At 49.0% G+C, this 12066-nt stretch overlaps 1 protein-coding gene across 2 annotated transcripts in view; it reads right to left on the bottom strand.

Annotated features, from left to right (window-relative positions):
* Window positions 1-6712, bottom strand: part of TNFRSF14 (TNF receptor superfamily member 14) — a 187559-nt gene extending 180847 nt beyond the window's left edge. For both annotated transcript variants that reach the window (XM_068240693.1, XM_068240692.1), the window contains exon 1: window positions 6407-6712. In XM_068240693.1, coding sequence (XP_068096794.1) covers window positions 6407-6505 — 99 coding nt within the window. In that variant the 5' untranslated portion in view covers window positions 6506-6712. The remainder of the gene's footprint in view (window positions 1-6406) is intronic.
* Window positions 6713-12066: the final 5354 nt, after the last annotated feature.

Below are 12066 nucleotides of genomic sequence, written 5' to 3'. Positions count from 1 at the left end.
ACACACACAGGGGAGTGTGCATAGAGGGGGCATGCATAGCAGATCACACTGAAGAGTTGGCAGCCTTCCAGACACAGGATGACAAGTCGGACAGGGGAAAGATAAGCTAATTTATTACAGAGATGGTGATAGTATAAAGTGCTGCAGTAAGCCAGAGCACATTATAATAGGTTTAGGAACTTGTAGGATGGTAGAAAACACAATGACATTTTTGTTACAGAGTCCCTTTAGGAAAATTGTGAATCGAAATCGCAATTTCTACAGAAATCATTCAATTCAATCTTTTCCTAAAATCGTTTAGGCCTACTCCCAGTTTTATTTTCTGTTTTAAAAAGCTAAAAAGGTAGGTTTAATGTTATTGTCTCATATGATAAGGATTCAGCTTTTCCCATAGTCTCGCAGTTAGCAATCATGTGACCCCCAACAAGACAAATTCAGCAATCATGAGGCCCCCAACAAGACAAATTCAGCAATCGTGAGGCCCCCGACATGACAAATTCAGCAATCATGAGGCCCCCAACAAGACAGATTCAGCAATCGTGAGGCCCTCGACGTGACAAATTCAGCAATCGTGAGGCCCCCGACATGACAAATTCAGCAATCGTGAGGCCCCCGACATGACAAATTCAGCAATCGTGAGGCCCCCGACATGACAAATTCAGCAATCGTGAGGCCCCCAACATGACAAATTCAGCAATCATGAGACCCCCAACAAATCATGAGGCCCCCAACAAGACAAATTCAGCAATCTTGAGGCCCCCAAGAAATCATAAGGCTCCCAACAAGACAAATTCAGCAGTCATGAGGCACATAAATAGACAGCATTTCACATAAATAGGCAGAATGCCCCCTTAATATGGTAGCCCCCAAGTTAGGTAGTGAGTGACAGGGACCCCCAGGTTAGCTAGTGAGTGACAGGCGCCCCCCAGGTTAGCTAGTGAGTGACAAGCGCCCCCCAGGTTAGGTAGTGAGTGACAAGGTGCCTCCAGTTAGGTAGTGAGTGACAAGGTGCCTCCAGTTAGGTAGTGAGTGACAGGGACCCCAGTTAGGTAGTGAGTGACAGGGACCCCAGATAGATAGTGAGTGACAGGGACCCCAGTTAGATAGTGACAGGGACCCCAGTTAGATAGTGACAGGGACCCCAGTTAGATAGTGACAGGGACCCCAGTTAGATAGTGACAGGGACCCCAGATAGTGACAGGGACCCCAGATAGTGACAGGGACCTCCGTTAGATAGTGAGTGACAGGGACCCCTGTTAGATAGTGAGTGGCAGGGACCCCCCTTAGATAGTGAGTGGCAGGGACCCCCGTTAGATAGTGAGTGGCAGGGACCCCAGTTAGATAGTGACAGGGAACCCAGTTAGATAGTGACAGGGAACCCAGTTAGATAGTGACAGGGAACCCAGTTAGATAGTGACAGGGAACCCAGTTAGCTAGTGAGTGACAGGGACCCCCGATAGTGAGTGACAGGGACCCTCGTTAGATAGTGAGTGACAGGGACCCCAATTAGTGAGTGACAGGGACCCCCTTTAGATAGTGAGTGACAGGCGCCCCCCGTTAGCTAGTAAGTGACAGGGACCCCCGATAGTGAGTGACAGGGACCCCCGTTAGATAGTGAGTGACAGGGACCCCAGTTAGTGAGTGACAGGGACCCCCGTTAGCTAGTGAGTGACAGGGACCCCCGATAGATAGTGAGTGACAGGGAACCCCCTTAGCTAGTGAGTGACAGGGACCCTCGATAGTGAGTGACAGGGACCCTCGTTAGATAGTGAGTGACAGGGACCCGTTAGTGAGTGACAGGGACCCCCGTTAGCTAGTGAGTGACAGGGACCCCCAATAGTGAGTGACAGGGACCCCCGATAGATAGTGAGCGACAGGGACCCCCGATAGATAGTGAGCGACAGGGACCCCCTTTAGATAGTGAGTGACAGGCACCCCCGTTAGCTAGTAAGTGACAGGGACCCCAGTTAGTGAGTGACGGGGACCCCTGTTAGCTAGTGAGTGACAGGGACCCCCGATAGTGAGTGACAGGGACCCCCCGTTAGGTAGTGAGTGACCCCCCCCTTACCTCGCAGCCAGCAGATCTCGATCAGCACCGCGGGCGACCCGACCAGATAGAGCGGGCGCCGGACGCACCACGCTGTATATGCGGAAGTGATGTCACTTCCACATATCAGCGGTGTACGCTAGGTCCTAGCGCCCGCTGTGTCTGGTCGCCCGCTGATCGAGGTCTGAAGCTCTGGCTGCGGGGACAGCCGGGGGGGGGGGGGGCAGTGGCGGCCGGGGGGGGCAGCGGCGGCCAGGAGGGGACAGCGGGCAGTGCCGGGCACCCCTGGGGAACAGATCCGGGGCACCCCAGGACAGATTGGGGGCACGCGCCCCCCAAAATAGGGCTAGCAACGCCCCTGGTCTACGTAGTTTGTCAATGGGGATATACTGCGCATTCACTGATATTTTTCATAGTGTACTACTGTATATTCAACATACACTTAAAAATGTGTCCGTAAATGCAGACTCTGGCAGCCATGTATTGTAGTAAAGAACAAACGACTAGATCTCGAACTGGATTTATGCAATTATAGCTTGATTTATTAGTAGCACAGACACTAGATAGCACAACGTTTCGGCACACAGGCCTTTATCAAATGCTAACTCGCCATTTATTTTAGCGCTATAGTAACTGCTATGGGACCGCGGAAAAAAAACCAAAGGAGTCCTAATCAACGAGGGGGAGGAGTAGTGGAGGGGGATACAGAACTTCACAGACTAGATGCTGAACTTTACATGGTGAGTGAAGAAAGTCCATGCCTTTTATACAGTACTAGGTGGACCAAGCTCATTAATATAACAGGCTCTAGTCCCTCACAAACCCCGCTCCGGCCCCTTTGACCTTACGGATGTCTGCGCATGCGTGCTTGCACGCCCGTTTCCCGGAGCGCACATACTTTGGTCCCTTGAAGGGTATGGATCTCTTCAGGCACGCACCAGAGTAACTGACTCACATTATGTCCCTTTTCCAGAAATGCTTGGCCATGGATGTCCTGCCTACCCACCCAACTATTTTCAATTTTATATTATACTAATTTAGCTCATATTACTTTAAAGCTCTTCTCCGCTCCGGCTACTGAACTTCCTGTCCAGGGGAAGTTTAAACAGGTGAGGGTGATCTACTGTTTAAACTTCCTGCCGGGACAGGAAGTTCTGTGTAGCTCTGGAGCCCGAAGCGGAGAAGAAGACCAGGGGACTCGCGCCGGCCTGAACAGGTAATGTATACCCGCTGTATTGCGTCGGTCGTCGGGCATTCGAACGCCGCTAACGACGCACTCCCGACCCACCGGCGACCGAGAAAAATCTTCTGCACGGATGGGTCGTTGGGAATCGACGGGAACGATCGATTTCGGACGGAAATCGATCGTTCTGTCAGCGGTGTGCGCGGCGATTTCACAGCCGTTTCGATCACTGTGATCGAAGCAGCTGTATATCGGCGGGAAAATCGTTAGGTTGGGACTCTTTAGTTGACCAGATACACATTTCCTCACATATTCCCATAGGGGAAATGACTTGTAATTCACCTTGGAATAAAAGAATAGTCATTTTGCTAAATTAATCAGTTTTCCATAAATGCCAGGCATATCAAAACTATTGGATATGCATTAGACCCGATCTGGAAGGTGTCTGAACCACAAAGCATTTGTCTAGCCTCTTCCAGCACCGAGATCTAGTTTCCTCTGAAATGCAATATCATCATATATACTGTATGTGTTTAGACTCTGAATTAAACAGAGAATGCCAGGAAGAGGCATCATTCTCTGCGGGTTCAGATCAACGGATCCCGACATATGACCATTTCAGGTATTTCATATTATTTTCTGCCTGACATGACAGATGGTGGAGCTGGGGAATGTAGCAGAACTGCCCATCTACCATCTCCACCCTCCAGCGGAGAAAGAGTTAAAAACTGGTTGACATAGGCTGTCAGAAAAGAGTCCCAGTCGGTATCCATGTTCCATCAAGGAGCCAGGCTTTCCATAATTGGACTATTATAACTTCTGTTTGGACTTACAGTTCCAAAGGACACGGTAACTTGACAAATTGCTCGGACTATAACTAGTTATTTTTTCACTTTTATCCCCTTTATTTTTTTAACTATAACACTCCAGGTTTAGTGTATGTATGTATGTATGTATGCAAGTATGTATGTATATATATTTTCCCCTGGTTTGTGCTCTCTAAACCTGGGTGCGTCTTATATACCGGAGCTTCTTATATGTCTCACTGTAGCGATTGGCAACACAAACACAACACAAACGTGGTGCATGCCATGCAGTAATTTTCCAGCGGTTGCGGTACAAATGGTAAAAAAATCACTATCGCTCAAAGATCATGGAAATGTTAGATAAAAAACGCTGATGATTTTGCTAGTGTTTCGTGATCTTCAGTGTGAACAGGGCCTCTCTGTACTTGCATGCATCAGAACACACACACCTACCGTATGCTATGTGCTCCAAGGGAGCATTTATATAGGACCTCCGAGTCAGGGCCAGTTCAAACTTGAGCGGATGCAGATCGGAAACGTTAAGCACATCCACAAGGCAGATACGTACCATCTGTTCTGCGTCCACATGCAAAAAAATACACCAGACCGTTCTGCATCCGCATCGCCGCTCACCTGTCCCGCCACTGCAGCTCAGTCCCTTCAACAGCCCGGAAGCCAGCAAAAGCATGGGGATCTCCATAGGCTGCAGCAGCCTAATTCTCCCTAGTAGCAGGGAGAATTTCCATTGGTATAACATAAACCAATGAGAATTCTCCCTGTTGTTGAGGATTCCCATTGGTCTTTTGCAGCCAGTGGACTGGAGATTCCCCCGGCCACTGTGCTGTTTAGAAGAGATCGAGCGGCGTCGAGACACGAGTATGAGGTCACGGCGCAGATGTGGGCAAACCGGGCGACGCGGATGCGGTGACTAGCCTAGTGAGTATGGATAGTGTCCGTTTTCATAGGCTTTCATTGGACACATTTCCCGCCCGGTCTAGGAAAATGTGCCAAGTTGGGATCCTGCGTTCTGCGGCACACAGATTGGTGTTTTGTACCAAATGGAAGCGGATTTTATTTTTAACATACGATCCACTTCCTGCATTTAAAGGAAACCTTAGCGCAATAAAAACCAGGGGGAACAGGCATGTGTAGTGGGCTCTCCTCATGCCCACCGCTACTCTCCGTTCTCCTCCGTCCCCCTCCTTACCTTGAACATACTTCCTTGTACAAGTGACGGCAGTGGCCCGGCGGCGCGCAGCTTTAAGGCCAAGCTGCCGGGCCGCACAACACAGCACACAAGTGATTCCCCCCCCCCCCCCTTTTCTCCCCACCAACAGAGCTCTCTGTTGGTGGGGTCTGATCGCTCCCCCCATGTTTGATTTTTTTTATAATAAATATTATTGTTTTGTTTTTAAAAACCAGTGTCTGTAAACTTCTTCCCTCCCTCCCCACAGCCAGCCAATTATGGTGATCGGCTGTCATACGCTTCTGCCTATGAGAGCCGATAGCTCTCTTGTCCCCCAGGGGGACAGCAGTGTCACACGGCTGTCCTCAGTGCAGCGCTGCTGCTGATCGCAGCGTTGAACCTTGTAAATAGCCGCTCGGAAACTGAAGGCAGGGCGGAGCTCCGCCCTCCCAAGCAGGAGATGCACGCGCACGATCTCCTGCAAAACACGCCAATTGGCATTAGGCGGTCCTGGGGCTGCCGCCGTGGCCACGCCTATTGGCGTGACACGGTCGGCAGAAGGTTAAAGGGATACTGTACTGTGTTCCCGTGCAGCCACTCCCCAATGCTCCTGCCCCGCCTCCGGTTCTCTTCTGGAATTTCAGACTTTAAAGTCTGAAAACCACTGCGCCTGCGTTGCCATGCCCTCAATCCCACTGATGTCACCAGAAGCGTACTGCGCAGACACAGACCATACTGGGCCTGCGCAGTATGCTCCTGGTGACATCAGCGGGATCGAGGACACGGCAACGCAGGCGCAGTGGTTTTCAGACTTTAAAGTCTGAAATTCCAGAAGTGAACCGGAAGCGGGGCCGGAGCATCGGTGAGCGGCTGCGCGGGCACAGGGTGTCTGCGGGGGACCATTAGAAGCCCCGGGCAAGTTCAACTCATTTTCCCCTGACCCCCCCCCCCCCCCCCCGCCCTACAGTGTCCCTTTAAGCGAAGCTTAAAAAACATCCTGACCAGTGTGAACCGGAGTGAATAGAACAGAGACTTGCTGGAATATGATAATCTTTAGAACATCTAATACTGTATAGGTACACTCAGGATACTAAAAAAAACCACAAACGTTTTTACTTTGACAGCAACTTTTACTTTCGGTTTCCAAACAAAAAGAAAATAAAGAATTATTAGAGAAAACTTACCAAACAAAAGACAGCAATTATCACCAAAGTGTTCATCTCAGAGGTCATGCATTCTAGGAACATCATAGACGTGCGATCTGCCTCGTTTATAAAAGTCATACTTCCCACGATAGAATAGTGAGCGGCCTCTGCCTTCTCTTCATGCCGAGAGATTCCATCGTCACCAGGGCAATCAGGAAATCATCATAACCACTAAATAAAAGCCCAAAACCCCACAAAATTCAAACTGTACAAAAAACTTAAATAACATAAAAGTTAAACTCCGCCCTACATAGCAGAATAAGGATATGCGTATATTCACATGACGCCACTTGTGGTTACCGCCCATATTCACCAATCAACCAGTGAGGCGGCTCTGAAGCTTTTCAAAGTCCCTACTTCCTAGCGTAAAGTACTACCAATCGGTGTATTGCTCAACGCGATCACGGCTGTCTGTTTACTACTTCTGGTCTGGATAGAGTTCACTCAGGGAGGGTGAGGGGTCCTGAACTCCGGAGAACAGAGATCGCGCTGTGCACTGCTAAAACACCGATTGGTGCCTACAGTACTACCTTTGACGAAGAATTCAATCAATAGCTTAGTGATCTGGCGCAGAATATTTATGGTACCAGCTACGATTGTTCAGTATAAGCATAGCCACAGCGTTTTTTATGACTCGCCGTTTGTTTATGTTTGTTGTCAGAACAAAAAAAAAACAGTATTTTGGTTTTTTTTTTAGAACAAAATGTTTTAAGTTGGCCATACTTCAGGCGACCATCCAATTCAATAATTATCGAGTCGGATACAAATTGGTGCTGTCACAAGCATGCCAGATTCAACCACCAATGTATTTATCGGCCATGCAGATCTTGGGCCCATGTGTTCGATTAGGTGCACGGCAGTAACGGCATGCAATATAGGGACGAGTGACAAATGCAACGGAACCACAGCGTTGCGCCCCCCCCCCCCCTCCCAATTTAAATGTGCCCCCCTGCCCATGCATTTATACTTGATCACCGTCGTCTGCCGTAGTGCCCGTCCATCTTCCGCATTTGCGTTACACTCGCTGCCAGTGTATAGCGGGTAGCCACGTGGGGCTGCAGTTCAGAAGATGGATGGGCACTGTTGTGGGCGACAGCAATTAGGTATAAATGCACAGGTGCGGGTGGGGGCACATTTACATTAGAGGGGCTGCGGTCAGATACTGAAGTCTATCGGGAATCGGCCTACAGTGTACGGGCAGCCAAAAGATATGTTTCCAATCAGAGAGAGACCTGTCCCTTGGTCAAATCTGCCCATACATAGCTAGACGTATGGGCACATTTACTCGATCTAGATCAATGGTTCCCAACCTTTTATGAGGTATCGCCCCTTAGGGGAAGACGACTCACCCCTGTCGCCCCCCTTCTCTTAGTACGGTATAACCTTACGCCAGGTGGTGGTGCCAGTGGAGGGGGTAGCGCTGTGACCTTGCCAGCTAAAAGTGACTCAACTACTTTGCGACAATTCCCTTACCGGTGAAATGTCAGCTATTGCAGCCCCGCATGCGCAGTAGGAGCCTGCGTCCCATTAAATTGTGCAGCCACGTAAAACGTCCTAAATATCTCCGGGTGGTTGTAAAGGTTTCAGCGAGGTCTGACTCTGCAGCGACAGTTGCTGACGCCGGCTTGCGCTCTAGCACAAACTGTCGTACATCAGCAGTCGTACACTCCCGAAATTTTCAGGGGAGGGAGGGGACCCCCAGATCTAGCTCTGTGCCGAATTGCAGCCCCCGAGCCCCGCTGGTTCCCGAGACTGATTGCAGCAAACCTATCTCGGGAAATAGCAGGGCTCGGGGGCTGCAATTCGACACAGAGCTAGATCTGGGGGTCCCCTCCCTCCCCTGAAAATTTCGGGAGTGTACGTGGTGCGGAAGCGGAGATATTTTAGGTAAATAATATCTAACTTCCCAATGAGCATGCGCAATACTCAGTGAGGAAGGCTGCTTCCGGGTTGCAATATCTGACATTACACCGGCGCGTGACCAACGAGCCCTGAGGAATTATGCAACTCTATCATGCACACTTGCATATTTTATAGTATACAGATCATATTTTTGCCCATAATTTTCTTAAAAACGAGTGACACTGCGACACTTTATTTTTTCTGCCTTTTCATACTGATCGCCCCCCACAAATTTACCGCCCCCCTTAGAACCCAAATCGCCCACCTGGGGGCGATCGCCCCCAGGTTGGGAACCACTGTTCTAGATCAATCATAAAGGGGCCTATTAACGATGTATATGTTTTCCTCAGATGCAATCTTTACATCAGATTTTTACAATTGAATTGTACAGAAAAAAAAGAATCAATGTAAAATGATTCTATAGTCAATTGGAATAGATTTTTTTTTTCATCGTGTGTTCATCGAGTGTTGGATTTTGCAATCATATCTGAAACATAACACTGGTTTATGCAAACAGTCCATAAATACCTTCCAATTACTTTTGATCCCGACATCTTTAATCGACATCTTTAGATAGATCCCTCTTTTGGTTGAATCTGATTAGAGAGAGATATATTGCCTGCCCAAATGCTGCACACCGATTTCCAATAGATTTTAGCATGAAATCGTCCTAGCGCTGTTGCCACCCCCAAGTAACTGTGCCCCCACATGCAGTGTTGAGCGGGCATCTGTACCACGTGACATCTCTACATGCAACTGTGTCACATGGTCCCCAGACTCACTGTAATGCCAGACCGGAGGAGGCCAGGATTTCCGGCAGTGTGATAGGTCAGCATTCAACACTACACCTCTAATCACACCCCTGCCACACCTTCAATCACAACCCTGGTCACAAATACCACAAAAAACTTGTAAGCAAATGACACCGTTTTATAAATAAAAAACCCATTGCTCCTTTCTATAATCATTAGCTTTGCTTCATATACTGTATTTAGAAAACAAAAACAGAATGATATCAATTTAAAGGATGGGAATAAAGTTAAGAGTCAATTAAAGTGTACCTGAGATGGGATTTAAAAAAATATACATACCTAGAGCTTCCTCCAGCCCCCAACAGGTTTATTTATCGCTTGCTGTCCTCCTCCACCTCCTCGTTCCTCCGCAACTGGCCCCGGATAATCCTCCAGTCGGTGCAGACTGAGAATGCTCCCTGCGACGAGAGCGCACGGCCAGGCCGCACATGGCCTCCATTAAAGGGTTATGTTAGCAAACACTTGCGCGGAAGAACTTTTCCTTGCAGCTCCACGTCTCTCTCCCATTCAGTCCCTTCTTCCATGTATGATCACACTGAGCTCCATCTGCAAGACTACATAATGCCCCCTGCTATCCTCATACAAGGACAATGATGTCACCAACCACCTGGGAATCCCAATGGCTGCCAGCAGCAAAGCACAGACCTCTCTACGGCCCAGTGCACACCAAAAACCTCTAGCAGATCCACAAACTGCTAGAGGTTTTTGGAGCAGATTTCAGCGATTCTAGGCATGTTTAGAGAGGTTTTCTAAACATGCCTAGCGTTTTTTGGAGCGTTTTTGTGTAGCAGATGTCATATATTGTTACACTTTCCTATACTTTAACATTGAGGCAGAAACGACTCAGACATCTAAAAAATGCTGCAGCCCCCGAGTTTGCGTTTGTGGAAAAAAAATGAGCCGCTCTGGTGTGCACCAGCCTATTGAAAAACATTAGCCAAGCGTTTTTCTATTCCCAAGCGTTTAAAAAAACGCTCCAGAACAGTTCTGGTGTGCACCAGCCCTACCCCTGCATTTCAACCATCCAAGTCTTTTTTAATTACATTTCCAGCTGCCTCTAACCGCTGATGCAAATGGCTCAGGCAGCATGATCATGAGCTGTTGTGTGTTCCCCAGCCCCCCACGGTGATGGGTACCATAGTTTTGCCTATACCATATCCAAAGAGCCCAGCTATCAGGCCCAGAAATAGTTCAACCAACTAAACGTGTACACTACATGAAATACAGTACATACACACAACAGTGGACCCGCATGCAGAAAAAAAGGGCCCCATGTGATGAGCACAGCATGCCATGATGAATGGTGGCCATGACCAGGGGAGCCTTTAGGCATAGGCAGTACAGGCCATTGCCTGGAGTGCCATTGGTCCTGGGGGCACCATGTTGCTGCATTAAGCCCTGCCCCCTGAATGAAGCCCCACCCCACAGGTATTCTATTACTTGCTTCTGCTGCATCTGCTTAGCGTAAGTTGCAGGCAGCTGCCACTGTGTCCCTCTGTGCCTTGTGCATCCTTTTTCCCCCTTTGTGCCTCCTTCTGTCTCCTTTAGTCCATTGCGCCTCCTTCTGTCTCCTTTAGTCCATTGCGCCATGTCTGCCTCCTGTCTCCCTTTGTGCCTCCTTCAGTCCCCCTGTGCCACCTCTGCCTCCATCTGTGCCCCATTGTGCCTCCTGCCACTGTGTCCCTCTGTGCCTTGTGCATCCTTTTTTCCCCCTTTGTGCCTCCTTCTGTCCCTTTTGTGCCTCCTTCTGTCTCCTTTAGTCCATTGTGCCATGTCTGCCTCCTGTCTCCCTTTGTGCCTCCTTCTGTCTCCATGTGCCTCCTTCAGTCCCCCTGTGCCACCTCTGCCTCCTGTCCCCTTTTGTGCCTCCTTCTGGCCCTCATGCCTTCTTCTCTGTCCCCCTGTACCTCCCGCTGCCCCTCTGTGTACCTCCTTCTGTTCTCCTTTGTGTCTCATTCTGTCCCCCATTGTGCCTCCATTTGTCGTGCATTGTGCCTCCTTCTTTCCCCCTGTGCGCCTCCTTCTGTCCTCTTTTTTGACTTCTTCTGACCTTCGTGCCTCTTTCTGTCCCCCTGTGTGCCTTCTTCAGATAATAGTCATCATAAATAATTTATACATACAGTAATAGCTTTGCTCATGAAATCAAATAATTTGATATGTTCAAATGAATTAAATGGTACCTGAGAAGAATGAAAAGTTTTATACATACCTGGGGCTTCTTCCAGCCCCCTTCAGGCTAATCAGTCCCTTGCTGTCCACCTCCACCACCTGGGTCTTCTGCTATGAGTCCTGGTAATTCAGCCAATCAGCGCAGTCCGGCCGCATGCCACTTCCATAGCCAGGAGCGTTCTGCACCTGCGCAACAGTGCTGCGCAGGTGTAGTACGCTCCCGGCGGCGGAGTGTGTGTATGCGCACTACGCCAGACTGGCTCAAGTACCTGGACTCCTAGCAGAAGATCCAGGTGGCGGATGAGGACAGCGAGGGACTGATTAGCCTGAAGGGGGCTGGAGGAAGCCCCAGGTATGTATAAAACTTTAATTTCATCTGTCTCAAGTTTACTTTGTTACACAGTAGTACTATACTCTACATATGCACTCTCCACAGAGCTGCAGGGAATCCACTGAGAATGTGCACATTGAACACAGAGGTGTTGTCTATCACCCATAAACCTGGTTCAGATTGTGCATGAAGAATGTGTAATAGATGAAGAATCTCCTTATTCCCCTGCAGAGTACCTGCACATCACTCTTACATGTACCCACTGTTACATTGCCTAGGGCCTGATAACGGAAAATTGAATACTTACCTGACGGTAATTTTCCTTTCCAGATGTATCCATGGCAGCACGGTCGGGTTAAGTCCCCGCCCACTTGACCCCATAGGACCCTACCTATAAATTTCTCCCAAGACTCCCCCCCCCCCCC

Source organism: Hyperolius riggenbachi, chromosome 6 (genome assembly GCF_040937935.1).
Source record: "Hyperolius riggenbachi isolate aHypRig1 chromosome 6, aHypRig1.pri, whole genome shotgun sequence".
NCBI lineage: Eukaryota > Metazoa > Chordata > Amphibia > Anura > Hyperoliidae > Hyperolius > Hyperolius riggenbachi.
Note: the sequence above shows the minus strand (reverse complement) of the source record. Positions and strands in the feature narration are given on the sequence as shown.